The 23287-nt window shown below is 32.7% G+C and overlaps 2 protein-coding genes across 2 annotated transcripts; both read right to left on the reverse strand.

Annotated features, from left to right (window-relative positions):
- On the reverse strand, positions 1123-6043 carry LOC109352420 (bet1-like SNARE 1-2). The gene is made up of 7 exons (XM_019594400.1): positions 5915-6043; positions 4315-4471; positions 2485-2541; positions 2347-2406; positions 2183-2268; positions 1359-1693; positions 1123-1180 (listed from the first exon to the last, which is right to left on the reverse strand). Exons 1-6 carry the CDS (start codon positions 5926-5928, stop codon positions 1666-1668), a joined length of 402 nt encoding a protein of 133 aa, XP_019449945.1. The 5' UTR covers positions 5929-6043; the 3' UTR covers positions 1123-1180; positions 1359-1665.
- LOC109352413 lies at positions 11970-14310 on the reverse strand. The gene has a single exon (XM_019594394.1). The coding sequence runs from the start codon at positions 13888-13890 to the stop codon at positions 12082-12084; it is 1809 nt and encodes a 602-aa protein (XP_019449939.1). The 5' UTR covers positions 13891-14310; the 3' UTR covers positions 11970-12081.

Raw genomic sequence — 23287 nt, forward strand, 5'->3', positions numbered from 1 at the left:
CCTACCTTATTCTCCTTAACCTTAACACCTGAAAACCTGTTGCTCTACAAATGGGGACCATAACCCATAAAAGTAACCCCGTAGTGGTTACTACTTTAGTTGCAATAATTCTGATTCAGTCCCTTCATCAAATCAGAAATTGCCCGAAGGTATCTACACTTATTATTATTTCATGACACATATGCCATTTAGCCACCAAATTAATTACTTAAGATCATTTTATATTTTGGCTAATTACATAATGGCCATAACACAATTATAGAATTATATTTGTGACCCATAAATTGTCAGAAATTCCAACAGTGTTTGTTTTAGTTTATAAAAATATATTCATGCTAATAGTGGTTAGGAATAACATATAGATGTGTTTGTTTCAAGTTGGAAAAAATATTTCTAGGTATAAAACTTTCCTAAGGAAAATATATTCTTATGTTTTAATGTTTTCTTATTCCCATGAAATAGCTTAGGAATGTTTCATTCCTACATCTAAAAATTATAACTTTATGAATTGTACCCGTGATTCATTACCAGATGAGCAATGCCTTGAGTTGTGGCTTCTATAGAATGAGTTAAGAGATTAGCAGAAATCAGGATATTCTTATCTTCAAACTTGGATCCAACAAGAAATACGAAAGCTAAATAATTCATAAATTATATACTTAAAAGGTTAAAAATCTGAAAGCAAACTTGACAACTTAATTAAGTGCTGCCTGTTATACAAACATGACTTAAAACTAAATGATTCTCTAATTAAACAAACATGACTTAAAACTACGTAATTCCTGAATAAGACAAAGTAAGTAATAAGCCTTAAGAACTCACTAGGGTTCGAGCAGGCCTTACGGCTTGAAAAGCATTTACAAACACGCTTAGATTATCCATCAACGAGGTCCTCACATCACATCGATAAGATTTTAACTCACATTCTTGTGAGGTAAGCTAAATCCTTATCAACTTGACCAACCTTTGTAATAACTTAACCATCTAATAGAAAGACTATCTTGATACTATCAAAATTAAAAATTTAATGGTTTTATAGATAGTTCTAAAATCCTTGGTAATTATTTCCACTCCAACCTAATATTTAGAAGACATGTATATGTTTTTAGGGACAATACATGGATGTAATGTACATTCGATTCTTACCCAACTTTATCCGTGACAAAGTGATGTATGATTGCTAGTTTTAAGGGTGCACAACTTCTATCCCACAATTTGTGTCACTCTATTTACCTTCAGATGTGATTGGTCAGAAAAATAATTAATTATTAATTTTTTAATTTAAATATATTTTTCATCCAATCATAAATGAACCGATGGTACATGTAGTAGCACAAGTAGGACATCATATGTGCTCCCTAGTTTCACAAGGTAAAAAGCAAAAGACAGTTCTTGCAATTAACACTCGATCAATGAGATCATTGCACATACTGTAATTTACCTCGAGAGTTCAGGACCATTATGTGAAAAAATTGACACAGGACTTTGTAAACTAAAGACTTTGTAACCTTAATATACAATAAGTTTTGCTATCACAAGTAACTTCCAAACTGTCTTCTTGCCAAATGAAATGGTTCAACATCTTACAGCACGGGACCAATGGATTTTACTTCCGAACACCCATCATGCAATCAAATAGACAAGGTTTTACTATGCTTTAGCAGTTTAGCCAAGTGTAAAATATCCAAGCATCCTGCAAAAGCAAATGCTAGTTTGCATCAGTCGAATGTTAACATCTTTTCTATTTTCAATTAATTTTCACTACAGAATTTCCAGTAACTCTGAACCAAGACACTTCCAGTATCCAATGAATACTGTCTTGGAGAAAAGCTTCTGCTGAATTCAGCTTTGTTAGTTTTGCCTTTGATAGTTCAATTTTTTTGGAAATAGATGAAAGATTACAAAACAGATAAGGCCTTAAAAACCAGGTTCCTACGGCATCAGAAAACAACATGTGCCTATTTACAGTAAAAGTAGAAACAGAATCAGCTCCCTCTTTGCCAAGATGATCACCGCAAAAGTTCTCTTCTCACCAAAGCAAAGAATATATGTGCATCATCTAATAGACTAATACAATTATGGATAAAATCTGTAAGGGCTAAGATTTCTATGGTTATTGATATTCATTACAGTCATGTCAGATCAAAGTGTGAACGGAAAAAGGATGATCAAATCATTTTACCTAATAAGATAGTATATGAATATGAAGCCAACTATGAAATAAGCCACAAGTGAGCATGTTTTCCTTGTTGATTTCTTCTCAAAAACCTACGAAAAACTAAATCACTTTTAAATTATGTGGAAATTAAGATGAAAATGAGGAACATTAACAGGGAAATAATGTACCTTCTTGAATCGATCCATAGTTCCGAACATCAGACCCCTTGATCCATCCATTTTGTTACCCTAGTTTACAATGGAAACCAATTAGAACAAGAGGAAGAAAGTTTCTTACAGAAACAGACAAATGATATGTATACGTACCACACGATCAAGTAAATTGTTATGACTCTCAACCTCCTCGTGTATATCACCTGTTAACTGTTGGTCAAGTAAATATTAGGAGTCCTTTCACGAATAATGAATAGATCATTTCATTTTACTGATGCCTCTGAGAAAATAGTAAACCAATAAGCTACATAATTATTGAACAGACATGTTAAATTACAATACAAAATGGTCAAAAATTATATTATTTTATCCAAATGTGCATGGATATATTTGTAAATAGCAGTAGCAAAATAGTTACAACGAAGCAAGATATAGTGTCCCTAATTTCCTAGATTAGCAAACTGGTCCATACATAATATTGATATTACCAGCATCATTAGCAAATAAAAACATGCCTACACATAACCCTGATAAACAGTTCACAAATATTTTGAGACCCACGGTAAAGCATAGTTTGTGGATCCCTTCTGTCGATCCTTTAGTTGTAAATACATTGTTGCTACATAAGAAATACAAACATGTCTGTTTCTACAACAAAGCAAATTAGAAACAAGGTAAATATTTCAGCAACTGTTCCATACATATGGACTGATTGAATGTGCCTCACCCAATAGTGTAACCCCAGTAGCAGAGCTAGATGCAGACATAAACTGATATAAACTGAAGAAGTAGATGCAAATATCCAGACAATTCGAGAGGCCTGGTCTCTAACTATCTTCTTACCCCCTTTCTGTTTTCCTCCCTCTGTTTGTACATGAATCCTACACCTAGTTTCTGTTTGTACCAGAAATTTACTAAAGGAGACTGGATTGTAGCTCCTTAAAATAGTGATATTAAATAGACAAATGGCTACAAACCTTTACTGAATAATTGCCTACCTTCACACTTTGCTCACCTCACATTTACCCCACTCACTCCTACCTGAATTCTCCTTCTCACCACATTCTCACTGCCGCATAGGCAGTCTATTATGCTGCAGGTCATAACCTGGGGTCTATCAATCTGTGCAGTGGATAGTGAGAATCGGGTCAAACCTTTTACACTTCCAAAGTGGGGAAATGGAGTTGAATCACCTGCTACATCCACTTTTCTTTCTAAAATATACCTTAACCTTAGGGTGCTTAACAATATCCCCCCACCCTAAACAGAGATTCACCCTATCTATAAGTTCAGGATTCAGTAAGACACTAATCGCAACTATGAAGTAATCGCTTCCTGAGGAAAGTGACCCAAAGCACCAGTAATCATAGCACCTCACAAGGCCCCGATAGAAGCCTTCAATATTCCATGCACAGCAAGTTGGCCATAGTCCCTCATACTTTGCGACACTACATCAAGAATACAAGTGATCTCTGACAATTTCTGGCTGCTGACTCACATCTACAATTTGTCCAACATTATGAGTTATAATTGGGCCCAACTCCGACCCAATAGCTAGCTCACAGGAATAGGACTGCCCTAATTATTATAAATGGCGCTTGGCTCATATTCTCAACTAAAGTGGGACTTCAATACCATACCCCCTCGCGTCCAGGAATGACCCATTTGGAATGAATGTTTCTAAGGTAGGAACGGAAAACTAGGACCTGATAAGCAAGTTGATTGAATCAAAACTGTTTGGTAAAATTAGCTGACTAATTTCGGGATTCTTCCCTGGGTCCATAATGCCAATTTGTAAATAAGAAACAAGTCAAACAGCATATGCTGCAGGAAGTATATCCAGGCAAGTAATACTTTCAACATCAACAGAACTTTCTCATGTACTATAGCCATCAACTAAGCATTGGTAAATCCAGATGTTAAGAGAAAATTTTAATCCATACTCTCAAAATAAAAATAGTTCTTAATTAAAACAAAACTTACTCGCTTCAGAAAAGTAACTCTGTCATGCAAACTCTCCATGGCTTTGTCATTGTCCTGCTCATTAATTTCACGTGAGTATGAGGAAGAAGCCCTTATACCACCCTCCTCTAGACTATCAAAACCATCTATGAGAGATGACTTAGAGGAGCGGTTTTCTCTGTATTTGAAAATTAGTCATAAAAGTTAATATACAAGAGTCACCATTATTTCCTAAAAAACTAGGATAATGAAATGAGATGCTCTAACAAATGGCAAAGACAATGGGGGAAAATAAAGTATTAGCTGTATCACGACTTTGGACTACGCAAGTAAACTGTAACTGAATATTTGGTTATATATGGATTCAATTAAAAGCAAGAACTTGTCCAATTTCAATAGTCAATCATGCTTATGATCGGTTGGATATTTTTCAGAGAAAAAAAACACAATGAACGATTACTGGTAATGTAAATAAAACTGATGGCTTGCATAATAAATTAATTTTCATGAGAAGCAATGTGAATCAAGATTACTCGAGAACTGTAAAAGCATATTTAGCAAGAAAAAAAAATGCAATACTAAAATCCATCAGACCCAAGGATCTCTTGGGGGGAGTAAAAATAATCTTCCAGAATGTAGCACAGAGCTTGGTTGCACACACAACTTTCTATAACCTAGTACTCACGGAACCAGACCAATGGATTTTCCTCTCCTAATTCATCTTCAGATGATTGATTCTACAGTTCTGATTTCTCAGTAATAATTCTAACATATATATTTCAGGACAAACAAATGTATCAGCATTACTTCACAAGGGATAATACAGCGAAAAGTTCAAGATTTCGCTCGATTTGAAAACTGAATGACAATACGGCATTGAAACAAACATCAGAAATGAAGAAAAAATTGCATTATAGATTCAAGCCCAACAAATCAAAATCCATTTCTTTTCTGGGTAGCTTTTAATATCCTGTACAACATCTAAAATGTACCGATAGCCCGATAAACTTTGCTAGAGATAAGATCAAGGTCACACCGCATCAACAAACATGACAACAAAAGTGAAGACACGGTTCTTACTACCCTTTTGACTTCAAGTGCCTCCAATTTCCTAAAATTTGTCACCCTACTATTTAGTGTTCTCTCAACAGAGAAAGTGAAGGACTCAAACCCATTATCAAATTTCAAAACTTTCTGATCCTCTATCTAAGAAGTTAATGCTAATGAGAAATACACATGCATTCACAGTAACAGTTATTCCAACATTCTAATCCACCATTACCCTCCCACTATATACACACAACGAAAAAAAGTAACAATTCAAAATTTGTAAAAAAAAGGCAGTGCAGTGCACGAGGCTTCACTTAGTGGGTCTGGGAAGGTAGATGTAAAAGAGGTTATTTCCGAGATTTGAAACCATGATGGAGCTACAAAGGCAAACAGTCTTATGGTTACGTCAGGCTCACCCTAGACAATTTAAAATTTGTAATGGATAAGAAAATCAAAGGGAAACATACAAAATGTACAAATTACAATCAACGACAATCATGCATTGCAGTTTGTAAGAAAACCACGAACAAAATCGAAAGAAAGAACACATAGGTATTTCTGAAAAACCGACCTTCTGTAATTCATAGCACGCAATTAAATCTCAGATCTTGTTTTGGGTACTGAGAATGACGGTGAGAAAAGTGAGAAATTTTTGTATTTGGGACCCGAGAGAATGATGTGATGGTTGAGAATGCGTAATTAGTTTATGCTAAAAGAAAAACGAGTATATATATTGAATAATTTTGGAAATTGTAGCAGTGATTTTTTTGTACGTGCTTTTTAGTTTTTTGGCTATGATATTTGAGTCATTAGATCTGAAGAAATTTATTGGTATAGGCTGTAATTGGTTTAATCCGTAAAACTATTACATTAGACCAATTAAGTCATATATAATTTATATAATCTATATTTATATTATATATCTATACTTCTACACTATATATAAAGCTAAAACTTAAAATAATTATCATCATAATTCTATTTTCCTATTTTGCCCTTAATATTTTTTATTTCTAAAGTAAAATTATATAATCCTAAATAATTATAATTAATACATCTCACTTTAAGTTGGATATTATAATAAATAAAAAAATTATAACATAAAATATATCTAATAAAAATCGTTTTAATTCTCTAAAATAAAATATACCAATTTAATACTTAATTATAAAATAAGAATGCAGATCGGCCGACACAAAGATGACCCGATGCTTGAAAAAATAAAATTATAGATACTGTTGAAAATAACTAATTTAAATATTTTTGGAAATGATTTTAGAATTTCAAATTCTCCTCTACACCAAAAAAAAATGAAGAATCAAATTAGTTTTTATTCTTATATGTTCTTAACATCCTATAACTTTTTTCTCTCCCCAAACTGAACAAATCTAATGTGATTGAGTTTGGGTTCAAGTTTTACTCGAGTTTAAATTTTGGATTCGGGTTTGATATAGCAGAGACCGTAACCCAAACTCACCCCAAAGTAAGGTAATTCAATTTAAAATTGAAATTTCTATCATGTGCCCATTGTTTTTAATTTGTAATTTTACTTTATATACAATTGGATCTTCAAACATAAAATAAATGAAATAATACAAGAGAAAATGGAAATGTTAGAGAAAAATTACACTAAAATAATATCATATTTTCCTTAATACTTTATAATTTTCGGGGTTTTTGGGTTCGGGTCACCTGAAAGCCGATGGGTTTGGGGATGATATTTTTATTTTCAACTTCGTTGAGTTTTGGGTTCGGTTTTGAATTTTGGGTTCGGGTTTTGAATTTTGGGTTTGGGTATGTGCAAACTCAACCCCGACCCGCTCCATTGCCATTCCTACTCATTGATATGAAAATCGACCAGTTGGTCCAAAAAATTAAAATGGGGAATTTGATCCTTAGGGTTAGTTTAAGAGTTAGATTTTGGAGGGGAATGAAGGGAAACGAAAGGTTTGGGAGCCATGAAGATGACTCCCAAGCCTTCCATTTCCCTTTTTCCCAATCCAAAATTCAACTCTCAAACAAACCCCTAATATATCTTCCCAACATTATTACTGTACATCTCAGCCATCAATTTTATGGATATCTAATGGTTTAGATCTATTCAATAATTCAAACTTTTGGATTTCCCTAGAATTGATGGTCAATATAAGGAGTAAGTTTAAAACTTACTCTTGGAGTAAGTGGATCCCTCCCTTATTAGATTAAGTGAATAGTAAGTGAGGATGTCTTCTAATAAATTCCCATACACCTTAATAAAATGATATATTATTTATAAATCAATCATTAATAAACAAAATATAATATATCATTTTCTTTAAATAAGAGTATAAATCATTTTCCGTTAATCAAACTTGTTGATAAATTATTAAAAGTAGTCAATTTATGTTCTATGACCATACATACGGTAAACAAAGTTTTCTGTGGCCATTTCTAGAATGGATTCATCAATTGAGCTTATAAGTACCTAAGAAAGTGAAATGAAATATTTCCCCTTTGGTTAGTAGACTAATTGTAAGAGTTTGAGTAGTAAAATTGTATATTGTAAAGAAAACATTAAATACAAAATTGACTTGGAACCAAAATTGGGTTAAATTATTACTGCTTCCCAAGCAGCTAACAACCTATTACTAATTACTATTTTCTACTTTATATGTTCAAAGCTTAATCAATTGCCTTAATTTCAAATTAAGCATCAATAAAATAGCATACAAGCTTGTGGAACAATAGCTTTTTTGGTCTTTAAACATGAAGTTATTTTCTGCTTCACTCCCTTCATAAATGTGACGATTTCCTGCTAAGAACTAACATTTTGAGATTTTTAACCTAATAATGCAATAATTGTGAAGTTGTTTCAGTGGGAGGTCTCACTTGATGCTCATATCTAACAAATGTTTGGTTCATGCGTGCGAAACTGGAAGAAGTATTCACAAACTCTGACAAATATTCGGTTAATGTGTGCGACATTAGAAGAAGCATTCACAAACTCTTAAAGGATCTGTATTACACTCCCCGTAAGGGTGAAAATATGCCATACTAGGTTAGACTTTGCCTTAAACAGGTCGAGCCTATATAACATATAGGTGTTTGAGCCTAACCAATTAGTCTATTTAAAAATAAATTTAAAGCATGGGTCTGGTATGTCTAAAAGTCTGGTGTGACATATTTGTTTGTTTAAATTCCTATTATACTATATAATCTTAAAATAGATCATCATGTCTACATTTAAATATTTTAATAGGTCTATTTTTAACTATACACTTCTAACCCTATTAATTAAATTATATTTTTATATTAAAATGACATATATAATAATATTATTTATATTAAAATTATATAATATGAACATTATTATAGGGTATAACTAAATAGGTTTTTCAAAAAGCTTGAGTCTGGCCTGTTTACAAAAAAAAGTATAATCTAACTTTATAGGTCAGGTAATAAGTCCCTGATTGACGGTATAACTTGTGTTCACCCTTAACTCCCCATAAAAGATTAATGGCACCCAACTACAAACACAAAATTTGGAAGCCCCTTTATTGCCAAAGTGAATGCTCTCTTCTACCCACTTATGTAGTTTGCCATCTAAAAACACCCCTCTTAATGTTTCTATGCTTCCAACTGAGACAACAAAAAACAAAAAAAGAAGACTTGAATTCAAATCCTGCCATTTTCTCCTTTAACAAGAAATAAACAACCTCACATATAACTGTACTCAAAACATAAATATTTTAAGAGCTTAAATTTTAATGTTATTATTCAATGAAGATTGTTCACATACATGTGCTTAGTAATTTCCATACTCCTTTTTATTCTTAACATACATAATTTGAGGTGATTTCCTAATGAGAATGTTAATTAGGCTTGAATGTCAATGCATGAAAATATCATGTGGAAGTCCAGGAATTATGGGAAGCAAAATCATGCAGAAGAAGATATTAAGGATTCAGCTTGGTTATAAATGAATGTCACCTATAACAGCATGGTAAATCTGCTATGTTGGCATTGCTATGCCATTTAAAACAGTGCATTCTTTTTGTACTACTAAGAATTGTGTAGCTACCCTTCAAACAAATATCGTTCACAGAGATCAAACCTTTGACAATTTAATCTTTCTAAAGATTTAATAGGACCTTACACTACTAAACCAACGTTTTGTTGGTTTAAAACAGTGCATTGAGCATTGGCAAGTCTCATGTTTTCATCAATATAGCAATCTACTTTGGCCTCTACAACATTACATGTCAGCCCTCTATAATCTCCATAATGGAAACAAACTCTGAGATTTTAGCATGGTAGGGTGGAAAAGATTTAGGATGTAGGAACATGGATCCAAATATTACAAGGTTGACATACGAAAATGGAAACATTTTATTGGAATAGGAAGTATTTATTATATAAAAAATACAAAAAATGCAATAATACTTTCATTTTTCAATAAATTGCAATGAAGAATTACCATTATATATCTTTATTATAGCCCGTGGTGGAGTTTGTGTGAGGCAGGTGGGCCGTGGGGGCAACTGCCCCCATGGAATTTTTTTTATATACAAATTATGCTGTCTTTCTAAAATTTATAAATAATAAATAAATTTTTTATATATGTAAATGTGGATATTGTTTATAATATTATTACTTCATTTAATTTTATAATGATTTTACACTTATAAAATATATTATGGGATAAAGATTGGCTTTGTCAAACTTTGCAATAACATATATTTTTTGTACAAAAATTCTACCATATGAATTTCAATGTGAATAAGACACGAATTACTTGACATGTCAATTTTAACGTTTTATTGGTGATATCGTTAGTTATTAATATTTGAAACTCTCCCAATCATCTCGAATTAGGTAGAACTTTGATAGTATGAGAAAAATAAATGTATATTATTTGTTTGGTCGAACTATTCGTCTTATCTTAACTATTATAATTTAACTAATACATAAAGATTATTTTCAGTAACGAATACAACGAAACAAAACTATATAGTAAAATAAAATATAAAATTTTTGTAGACGACATAATGATTTATATTGAAAAATAAATAGCTAAAAATTTTACCGTTAATTTAATCATCAATGAGTTGAAGTCTTCAAAGCAGTGTTGTTAAAACCGTACCGATTATCAAACCAATCAGGGTACTGCTATAGTGGTACAGTTGTTCAACCGGTGGTTCAGTAATTAAATCACATGTCGGTTAAACCGGACATACCTACTTATATTTATATATATATATAAATCTATAACAAAAAAATTCCACATAGTTAGATATTCAATTTTATAATCCATATTTATAATCTACTCAAAATTCACATAAACAAACAACTTTAAGTCTTTTAAATTTTAAGTCTAAATTACAAAACATATATCAATCCAAAAGTATTATTTAACAACCGTAGAATATAAATAAATGACACAAGTTTATAACTCACTCTATAAAACAAATAAATTTGGATTTTTAACATTTAACACGAAGGAGTCAAAATTGTCTCATATCGATATTATATTTTTGCACCAAATCCTATCTTCAATAGAACTCCAAGATTACACAAATGTCATTAAGATTACACACGAATGTTAGGAACCACAAAAAGTGTAATCTAAGTATGTCTTAGAAGCATGTGCTTTGAAATGTTGAAGAAGGGTTGGAAAGATGGGTCACCTTGTAATGGGTTTTTTAAGTTTATTTTTCAAAATAAAAATATATGTATAAACCGGCCTGTTTAGTGAAATACCGGCCGGTTCACCGGTTTTGACCAGTTTTTGACCGATTTTGATACCTGATCGGTTCAACATCTGTACCATACCGATTAGGAGACCGGTTCACCGGTTGAACCGGCCGGTACGCTCCGGTTTTGACATCATTGCTTCAAAGAATAGGAATACTTCAAGTTCAAGTTCCGCCACTGATTATAGCCCTTAAGAAAATCATTTTGATAGAAATTTTGTAGAATTACTGCTTACATATCTTTCTACCACCATGAATTGCATCTGCTAATTCAATAAAAATGTAATATTTATGCACGGCCAGCGTAAAGATTTATATATAATTAACACATCATCTTTGATTCAATGATGATAAAACATAAATGAATGATGCATTGATAGTGTATCAAACTTATATACTGTAAGTGCATTCATTTTTTTCTCATTCAATAATTAATTTTGAGTTTGCTTGTGTAGAAGAGCATAGACAAAGTTAATGACATCCAAAACAATATTGCTAGTGTAAGAAAACAATACCAGATTCCCTTCAAAAGTAGTACTTCTGTAATCTCAACCAATGCATTTCATTCTTAGCAAAAGGCAGCAAATTATGATTCATAATTTTCAAACAAGTGAAGAATAAGCCTCTAATGAAGATATAAGCCCTCACTTTTTGCATAAGCATTATGAAATGAACCACTAAACCAAATTAAGAGAAGCATGACCAGCCAAAAAGTTGACCTTATGACTTGAACATGATACATAACTATTGAATAGAAATACAAGCACCAATAAATCAACTCCAACAAAGTACTAAGATATCAATACTAGTCTCTTTTCTATTCATGGCAATAGTTCTTGCAAAGCATACTCTAAGCAATAAGCAATGTGTATATAAACATATTTACAAGTTCAGCATGACTCACATTGCAAATAATAAGATTTACTTTCTTCAACAACATTAATCCTTTATGTGCAGGGTTCAGAATTCCATGCTCACCATAATGAGGATTTAAAAAATTAGAATATCAATTGAGAAAAGAAGCACCACATTGCAGTTGCCATTCCATGCAATCTTCAAAGTCAAAACTGCTTGCGCAATCCAGTAATGCATTTTGTTGACGTTCATAACGACATATGTAATTCAAACCAACAAGAACCTCACAGATTGCTTCCTCGGTCTTTTCCCTGTCAGCAAAGTATAGCGTCTGGAGAAGCAGAACATTTGTCTGGCTAACAATTTGGTGTTGCTCAAAATTACGCTCACTTTGCCATCTGATCATATTGTGGGCAAGTGGTGCAAGCCATCTAAGCACCCCATCAAGATTCTCCTTCCAGTCATGGGCAAGAGGGGCATCATATATGGCCAAATTCTTGACATAGGACTTCAATTTGGCCTTAAGTGATAACCTTAAGCTTGTTGGTAGCATCTGATATAGATCATCCCGAGCTTCCTCGCCAACTAAATGTGGGTACCTAAGCAGCTTCTCTATGACGATTATGACGTTGGCATAATGCAATGCTAGAGCAGAGCCTCCAAGAGTGAGAGGAGGAGCATAAAAAGTTAGCCTACTTTTGGGACCAAAGGTTGAGCAACTTTGAACTGCAAGTTTGACATGTCGTAGATCTCCAGTGAAAGGAACGCCACTCTGGGCATGACTTAGAACACCAGAATGGCACAAGTGCTCCCTTTTCATGCCATTATTGTTCCCAACCCCAACACTGTGGGAACTGTATCGGTCATCGGGGTCAAAAACACAACCATAGTCTGCATCACCAAATTTTGAAACTGAGCTACTCAAACTTAGACATTCCATAAAAAGTCTTCTGGGACTTGTGCCACATGGAAAACCAAAATCTTCAAGTCCAAGAGATGCTAACCCACCTCTCCTCATATCTATCTGCAGCGTACTAGTAGTTCCTCTTCTCTCCCGAGAAACTCTCCCAATTGAACCTGAATGAAATCCAATTTTCTTGCTTTGACTGCGTTTCAACCCCTCGGAACTCATCGAAACATTAATTTGGCCAGAAAGAAACCCAGACTCATTCTGCGTAGCCAGTGAGCTTCCGCCAAGCCCAACGCTATTGTTCCTCAAAGCAGGTTCACCAAAGATCACAGAAATCCTAGCATAAATGGTACAAACTGTCCTAGCCAACAACTCAACAACCTTATCAAAGGTCTGATTCCAAAGGGAAATATCCTTAAGATGCTTAACATCTTGCTTCTGCCATATCAGCTTCTGCTCAAAAGCCCTCTTACTCTCCTCATGCTGATTATACTGAAACTTCTTCACTCCTTGCTCCAACTCATTCAACACCTCCATCTCACTATACAAATTCCTAGTGGCATTAACATACCTATCCATTTTCCTCACCATTCCTTCCATATGCTTAACCAAGAACCCCAATTCCTTCACATCTATAACCCCACCAACAATGTCCCCATACACATGCTCAAAACCTTGTAAGGCTGGCTCAGAACACTTCTTCCCCAACCTAGAAACAATACCAGCAATTCTGTTCAACTCATCAAGCTTCTCTGCCAGAACCAGCTCAAGAAGATAAGCCTCATCAGAGGAAACAAGATTCCTAACACCCTCTGAGTTGATGATCTCATTCCTCAGCTTTGAGATCTCAGACTCAGACAGTGATTTGTGAAGGTGAACAGTTTTGGATATCACATTTGCTACCTCAAAAGAAATAATACCTATCATTTCTTTCTTACCTTCACTTTTGGGGTTATGTTTTCTCTTTGTTGAAGTTTCAAGAAGAAGAGCATGCTTGAGATTGGAACTTACATGGTTACCCATCTTTACAATCCAAGCTTCTGCAACCATATCTGCTGCAAATTTCACAACTTTTCCTTCAAAATCTCCTTCTGATTCAAAATGGGGTGACAAAATTTAATCTCAATGAGAGAACAATCGCACCAAAGGTGTTGGCTTTGGGAAGCAAAAAAAACTCAGAACAGTGAAAACTCATATGAATTGGACAAGACCCATTATTATGGATGAGAATAAGATCATAAAAACTTATCAAAGTTGCAAACTTTAGTGCTCAATTGTACAGTTAAGGTTCAAGGGCATGGTGATAAAAATAGAAGGGATAATGGAGAAGTAAGAAAGTGAGTTGAACATGATGAGAATAGAGGAAGGAATGAGTAAGGCGTGGTTTGAAGGAGGATGATGAGGGTAATTGATTAAGCAGCAATAATAAGAGAGAAGGAATGGAGGGAAAGAGAAGAGAGAAATGATAGAAGCAGGTGATAGTTGATATACTTTTGTTTGAATAAGCGTGTGTTGGTTTTCAAAATGGGTTATTAATTTATGAGAAAAAAAGTTGAATGTAGGGATAATGTGTTTTCAAAATGGATTGAAGGAGGATGATGATTGTTGATATACTTTTCATTATTTCATTATTCATTATTTATTTTTAATTATCATTTACTTATAAAAAAATTTAAGAAAAAAGAAATAATACAAATGAAATGATTAATGAATAATATATTCACTGAATCTTTACACTCATAATATATATTACACTCTTAATTTATTACATAATTTATATATATGCAAGTAGACTATGTGGACTAACTTAGTTTAGATTATAAAATTGGGAAAGTAAGGGTGCCTTTGGAATGAATTATGTTTTTATTTTCTGTGAGATTATATTATGGTAAGATTATAATTTGTTTAAGTTTGGGTACCTTAGCTGAAAATTGAACATAAATTAATTTAATTTGTTCGAGTAAGATAGAATTTTTTTTACATAGTAAATTATATAAAAGGGTATGAGGTTATTTGTTTATGTTATAATTACTTTGGTTATTTTTACACTATTTTTTCAAATATATATTTTTTAATATTTACAATCATATATATTTTTACTATACTTTTTTTATTTTTTAATATTGCATTACAAAGGCTAAAAAATATATTAAAATAAAATACAATATAAAAATCAATATTAATATTAATAAATAACATGACACACAAATACATTTTTTATATTTTTCATGTATTTTACTCAAAGACGTCCATTTTTTAAATATACATTTTTTATATCATCATAATATTTTGTAACTATTATTACTTCATTACAAAGGATAAACAAATTAAAATAAAAGACAATATAAAACCAATGTCATATTTAAAACAATATGATACATATTTATAACATGAAGTTTGGTGGAAGAGTAAATGAGAAGGGGGATAACGTTGAAAGTAAGGGTAAAATTGAAATTGGTATTTTAATATAAAAATAAGTCAACTTTGAGATAAACAACTCATAATGGATGAGCTTCTATTTTTTTGCTTATTTTTCCAAAATATTAAGTCATACTTATAATCTGAATATGTCACCAAACATATTATGCTACAACTTTATGCTTAATTTTCAATAGATAAGCAAAACTACAAACTTTAATTCATATCAAACATGCACTAAACAAAATTTTACTGCTTTAAAATGTTACATTTTTTTTTTCACTTTATATATTACATAGATTATAATCATGGTTAAATCTAAACATAATTTAAAACTCTAATTTTACTTCTACAATTCATTTTGGCCTAAAAGTTAGGAACCAATCAAATAGTAAAAGAGTATAGAGAAAATAGAATAACACAAGGGATTTGGTAACGAGCTTCAGTCAATTGTGCCTACATCCTCAGAAGCGCTGAGAGACTACCACTATGTTTATTAGAAGATAAAGATTTGTGTTTGACTATTCTTATCTTTGTTACATTAGATTTACATAACATAATTATATAGCCCTCTATCCCAACCCCTTTACATTAACACAAGCTCATAACTTGTATTGTTGTTATATAGAGATATGAGTCATTGCACAACAATTTCCACCTTGGTGAATATCATCAATCTCCATCTTCCGCCATTGGGTTGGGGGCGCTTTATAGTCTAGCATCGGTGAATGTTCAACAAGCTTAGGTAATGCCTGAAATTGTCCATGATAGTCAGTTTGGTTAAGATATCAGCTACATTTTCTGAAGTGTGAACCTTCTACAGTAGTATATGCCCACAAGCTACCAGCTCCCTGATCTTGTCAAATCTCACATCAACATGTTTGGTCCTAGCATGATATACTTGGTTCTTTGCCAAGAAGATAACACTCTGACTGTCACAATGCAGCGGAACTCCACCTTGCTCAATGCTTAATTCATTTACCAGCCCCATAAACCACATGACTTCCTTAGAAGCTTCACCAGCTGCCATGTACTCTGTTTCAGTTGTGGATATAGCAACAACAGTCTGAACTGATGATCTCCACATAATTGGTCCACCTGCAATGGTGAAGATAAACCTCGTTGTGCACCTTTTATCATCCAAGTCTCTTACATAGTTTGAATCAACATAATCAATAACTGAAGGCTTACTCCGTTGACTGCCAAACATGATATCGAGACATGTAACCCCCTTCAAATATTTGAAAATCTATTTGGTTGCTTCCCAATGTTGCTTCCATGATTTAGACATGTGCTTGCATACTTGACTAACTACTTGTGTCAAGTCCAGTCCAGTACAAACCATAGTATACATCAATCAACCCATTGCGCTGACATATGGAACCTTGGACGTTTACTTATTCTCTTCATATGTCTTTGGACATTGATCTAGGGAAAGCTTGAAGTGGTTTTCCAATTGAGTGCTTACTACTTTAACATTGCTCATAGATCTTTTCATATGTCTCTAAGATCTTTTCAACATAGCTTTGCTGGGAGAGCCATAGTTTTCTAGCTCCTTTATCCCTGTGAATCTTCATCCCAAGAATCTTCTTAGCAACCCCTAAATCTTTCATGTCATACTCCTTACCTAACATGACTTTTAGCTTATTGATATCACTCAAATGATTAAAAACAATTAACATATCATCAACATAAAGTAGTAGAAAAATGAAAGAACCATCATCAAAGTTTCTCACATAAACACAACAATTATACTCACATCGTTTGTAACCAAGCTTCAACATATAAGTGTCAAACTGCTTGTACCATTGTTTGGGAGACTACTTCAACTCATATATAGACTTCTTCAACTTGCAAACCAAGTGATTCTGTCCAGCTTCACTAAACCCTTCTGGTTGTGTCATGTAAATTTTATCCTCTAATTCATCATGGAGAAAGACAGACTTCATATCTATCGATTCTAAGTGCATATTTTGGCTGACTACCAAGGCAAGCACTATCTTGATAGAAGTGTACTTCGCCACTAGAGAGAAAATCTCATTGTAGTCGACCCCCTTCTACTGTGAATACCCTTTTATTACAAGACGAACCTTGAACTTTTCCCCTTCTTTTTATGATATTACTGGATTTCTCTTGTACACCCACTTGCACCCAACTACACGCTTGTATGGGGGAAATGAGATAAGCTCTCAAGTTTGGTTCTTGAGTAGAGACTTCATCTCCTCCATCATGACACTCATACATTGTTCTTTCTCTTGGTTATTTATAGTCTCTTGAAAGGTACATGGATCTCCTGAACTAATATGGAGAGCAACCGAAGTCATATCTCAAAGCCATATCTCTATGGAGGTTTGATAGAACGTCAAACTATGTCTCTAGCAAGTAGATACTCCTATACACCTGAATTCTTTGCCTTAGAATTATCATGTTCTTGACTTGAACTAGTGCATGGTTCCTTGCCTTTATTTACCTGAACCGTTTCATTGCTCATTGGAATTATATTTGATCCCAAAGTCTCTCCATTTGGCCTAGACACCTCTGTCAAAACTGGTTGTTTCAGCATGAAATCTTCATCAAACACTGCATCTTTGCTCAACACCAATTTTCTAGAAACTGGATCCCATAACTTGAACCCCTTCACACTTTTGGTATATCCAATGAAGATACATCTCTTTGACTTAGGATCAAGTTTAGATCGTTCATCACTAGCTGCATGTACATAATCAGGACAACCAAATATGTGTAACATATTGTAATTGACTGGGTTACTTGTCCATACTTCTTCTACAACTTTACCATCCAATGAAGCATATGATGATATATTGATAAAATAGCATGCCATACTAAGTGGCTCTGCCCAAAATCCTTTGGAAAGTCCAACATTCAGTCTCCTACATTTGTCCCAATCTATAAGAGTTTATTCATCCTCTATACAACACCATTCCGTTGAGGAGTCTTCTTCAGTTAAAAGTGCTTCTGAATGCCATGTTCGTCACAGAATTTCTCAAAACTGTGAGTCGTTGTACTCCATACTATTGTCTGACCTTAGGTATTTGATTTTTCTATCAGTCTAGTTCTCTACCTCTACCTTCCAAATCTTGAACTTGGCAAAGACTTATGTCTTATGCTTCAGAAAATATACCCAAACCTTGCGAGAAAAGTCATCAACAAAGGTAACAAAATACCTAGAACCTCCTACGGATGGTTCTTGAGTGGGTCCCTATAAATCAGTATGAACATAGTATAGAATGCCCCGAGTCATGTGTTGGCCAACCTTGAACTTAACTTGTGTCTATTTCCCAAGCACACAATACTTGCACAAATCTAGCTTGCATTTGCTGACTCCCCTAAACAGTCCTCTATTGCATAGTTTTGTCATGCCACACACACTAATATGACCCAAACGCTTGTGCCATAATTTTGTAGCATTGTGGTCTAAATCGACTGAAATCTCTTTAACTAGTCTAACAACTCCACCTACAACTGTTCTCCCTAACATCTTGTAAGTGTTCCCAACAGTCTTCTTACCCTTCATCACAATTAGAGCACCTTTGCATACTCGAAGAATATCACTGTTCCCATCAGCTCTATAGCTAAATCCTTTTGCCTGCTATTTCCCTAAAGAAATCAAATTCTCCTTCAAATCTGGTATGTGTCTAACCTTACATAACGTCTTCACTATACCATCATCCATCACAATTATGATTTCTTTCATGCCAATAATTTCACATACTTTATTATTTCCAAGATACACAAAACCAAAATTATCTGCCTTGTATGGAGTGGACCATTCTCTGTTTGGTGTCATATGGTGGGAACAACCAGTGTCAAGTATCCACTCATCTGCACTATGATTTGATGATACAAATAGTATACCAACTTCATTGTTGTAACCAAAATCATCTTTTTGGGCAACATTTGCATATTTAGATACTATATCTTTCCCCACTAGCTTGCTAGGACTCCATTTATTGGGACAATCCTTTTTGTAATGCCAGATCTTTTTGTACTTAAAGCACTCTACTAGTGTTCTGCTCTTGGAATTTGGTCTTTTCCCTTTGGCAGGACCTCCTCTACCTTGTCTCCTCTCACATGTTTGGCTCTCTTTCACATACAAACCATCACTCTGAGATCCTTCCCTTACATCTTGTCTTCTTTGAGTGTGGGACAAGCGCGCATATGTGATATTATATAGTTTGATTGAGTATTTCTCTATGTCAATGTTATCACCAAGTGTTGATAGGAATTTAGTAAAAAACACAATAATAGTGTTGCTTTGTTCTCATCATCAACCTTCACATCAAGTTTCTGCAAGTCATTGATCACTTGATTAAGATTGTTGAGATGTTATTGCAAATCAGCACTCTCCTGTATCTTCAGGCCATAAAGTATATGTCTCAAATACATATTATTTGTCAGAGACTTGGACATGAAACGTTTCTCTAATATCTCCCATACCTCTATTTGTAACGTCAAATCCATAACATGATACATCACCTCATCTCCTAGACAGAGCCGTATGTTTCCAGCAACTTTCTCCTTCAACTCTTTCCAATCTAGTTGATTCAAACCATCTAGTTTATTCTCATGTAGCATCTTTGATAGATCTTGTTGAGCTAACACATCCTTAACCCTCCTTTGCCATAATCCAAAATTACCAATTTCATCGAACTTCCCCACCTCAAATTTGGTACCGAGGTTAAGAGTCATATGATACTAATTGTTGTGAACAAGTGATCAATCAAATAGTAAAAAAGTATAGAGAAAAGAGAATAACACAAGGGATTTGGTAATGAAGTTCAACCAATTGTGTCTACGTCCCCGGGAATGTTGAGAGGCTACCACTATGTATTATTAGAGAATAAGGATTTGTGTTTGACTATTCTTCTCCTTGTTACATTAGGTTTACATAACATAAATATATAGTCCTCTACCTCAATATCTTTACATCAGCCTGAGCCCATAATTTGTATTGTTGTTATCTAGAGATATGAGTCATTTCACAATATAAGATATTAATTTTGTTACTTCTCGAGTCTATCACGATTTTAGAGTCTCAATTATTATGATAAGTTCGAGTATTATGGATAACGATATTTCTCTTTTCGAGTGGTCTTTACCTATGGATGGAAAAGTGAAGCTAAATGTGGATGAAAGTTATTTTATGAGAACAAATACTATAGGTGTAGGTGGTGTGATTTACAATCATGATGAGTTTTGGTAACTAGTTTTCTCTTCAAGTCTTGGGATTGGTATTGCTATCATTGCAGAGTTTATGACGATGGAACAATATATTCTTGTGGTTTGAGAGAGGGGTCATTATTGAGGGTTGAGTGGTTACATCTCATAAGCTTTCCGAAGTGCTGAAAAGTATACATGAGTTGCTTACTCGTTGTTGGATAGTTCAAGTCAGTTTTATTCTAAGGGAGGTTAACTCTTTGGTGGATGTCATGACAAAGAATGACGCTCATTTGATCTCATGTATTCAGTGTTGGTATTCTGCTCTAGCTGACGCGACAACAATCCTAGATATGGATCTCTCTTCTTATTTTTTGTCTTTTATATTTTCTGATGTACCAAAAATAGAATAAGCCACACATTTCAATATAAGATAACCAACAATGTAAAAGTATTACATTCCCAAGGTTCATTTGACATATAATTGGAATTGTAACTATGAGGTTGTAATTTCAATTCTGATTTGATAAGAAAAAGGAATTTTATGCTCTAACCATTTGACATAGATATTGACCTAATCATTACATAAATTTTATGACGAATTTTATTTCATACCAATAATGTTCCATTTGAAAGTTTATAGTTGGTTAGTTATGTTGATAATATTTATAAAATTACTTAATTAACCTTTTATTATTTTCACCATTTTTGTACAAATTTTCAAGAGCAACAAATGATAGAGAAAATAGGTTGTACATAGAAAATGTAAATATATATTATATTGTAAGTATATTATCAATATTGATGAATTAACTATTATTATCTCTTAAATAAAAATAATCCCCATGAATGGTGTATTATTGTATGTTGCCAACTGTACACCATCAATGCATAAACAAAAATAAGAGGTCATAATCATAATTATCCGAAAATAAAAAAATAAGACAGTTAATTATTAAAGTGTAAATAATAAGCAAAGTATAAGGCTTAGGTGCACTTTTAGACCATCATGTTTCTTTGTTCGGCCTACACTGCTTTATTTGGAGCGATTTTGGTCTTAAAGATTCTCTATTTAACAATTTTGACCATTCTTTAAAATAAAAAAAATTAACTAATGGTGTCGACTTGCTAAATATTAGGATACCTATCATTCATCTTAGGTTTTGAGGAATTTTCTTTTCCTTAAACTTGAAACACATAAAAATAATATAAAAATGTAAATGCTATTTTTCATTTCCATTTTTATTTTTTTAAATAATTTGTTTAGATATTTTTAAAGATTATTTTAATGTTTTTCTAAATTTTAATTTTAAAAAACCTTTCTCATTTTGTAGATGAATGAATGTGTCGTCTCCTTTGTCACGTTTACCTTTTGAATAGAAATGTAAAAAAAACAAGTTTAATATCTATGTACTATTATTATAAAATACTTTACATCGACATTACATTATCTTTTATTAATTTATATTATTTTTATTTGAGAATTAGTGATGAGTAACATATGAATAATGCATGATGTGTTGATGGTGTAAAAAACATTTATACTTTCAATATATACATATTAAATCCATGTCAAAAATGCTGAATAGTGATATGTAAGAAACTATAGTGGCCAAAAATAAAGTAGAGGCTGAAATCACTAAACAAAAAATATAAAGTACTAAAAATGCATTTAACCAAAATATAAATATTTTCTCAAAACAAACATTCCCATCTCATTCTCAAAACAAATCCCTAGGAAATGGGAGTGATAACTAATTATAAGAAAAACATTGTCAAATTATATCATTAGGATAAGTTAGCACACCTACTATGAGAAATTTGACTTCATCTTGCATGTATGAAAATGTTACTTTCCTTGTCCTTGGACTGCAAATAAACAAAGAATCCATTGAGATGATAAGTACTCCTAACCATATTTCGTATCCTATTGCTACACTTGCAACAATTTGGTGGACAAAGAACAATGCTTTTGTTGTGAAGATTAACACTTGAGAAAACTTGCAGGAAGAAATGATAGGAGCACATCTTCTGCCACAAAATTTATGTTACTGTATATGTCATCAGTTATAATTGTTAGAAAAATATTTAATAATTAAAATTTTAATTTAGAAAGGGAATTTACTTACTACAAGAATAAGTTTAAAATATTACTTCATATCTTAGCCATCAATTCTATGGAAATCCGATGATTTAAATTTATTCACTTATTCAAATTATTGAATTTCCCTAGAATTAATAACTAATATGTGAAGTAAGTTTTTTAAACTTACTCTTCAAATAAGTGGATCACTCGCTTTAACTTAAATACATTTTTCAATTAGTTACAATTAATAATACATGTGATGACACAAATTATAAGATAAAAGACATATTATCACAAACAAGGGTAGGAAAACACGGACTAGTGTATCAGTAGTTTTGGTTATTTCAGTTTTGAAAAATCTTAACAGTTCAGACATTAGTCAAGAATGATTTCAATGAAAATTTGAGAGTAATAATATATCTCGAGATAGAATTAGTCAATAAATCTATATACTCAAGAAATTGCATTTGTTACTTGTCAACCAATTAATAATAACTTTATATATGTCATTTTATTTTCTTGTGAAGTAAGAAGATTTATAGGTTAATTTTATAGAAAATATATCAATTTTCAGAATAAAGACTTAATGTACTTTGTGAAATTTCTTATTAAACTAAATTTAGTTTCTAAAACTATAAAGTCTTGAAATAATTCTTTAAAATATTATTTATGAATATAATTTGGTTTGTAAAAGTAATATCAAGATTGTGATTGGCCTTAGGCCCACTTTTGTGATATCTAGACTAGACGGTTCGACCGATTTGA

This window comes from Lupinus angustifolius, chromosome LG07, assembly GCF_001865875.1.
Source record: "Lupinus angustifolius cultivar Tanjil chromosome LG07, LupAngTanjil_v1.0, whole genome shotgun sequence".
In the NCBI taxonomy this organism is placed as follows: domain Eukaryota; kingdom Viridiplantae; phylum Streptophyta; class Magnoliopsida; order Fabales; family Fabaceae; genus Lupinus; species Lupinus angustifolius.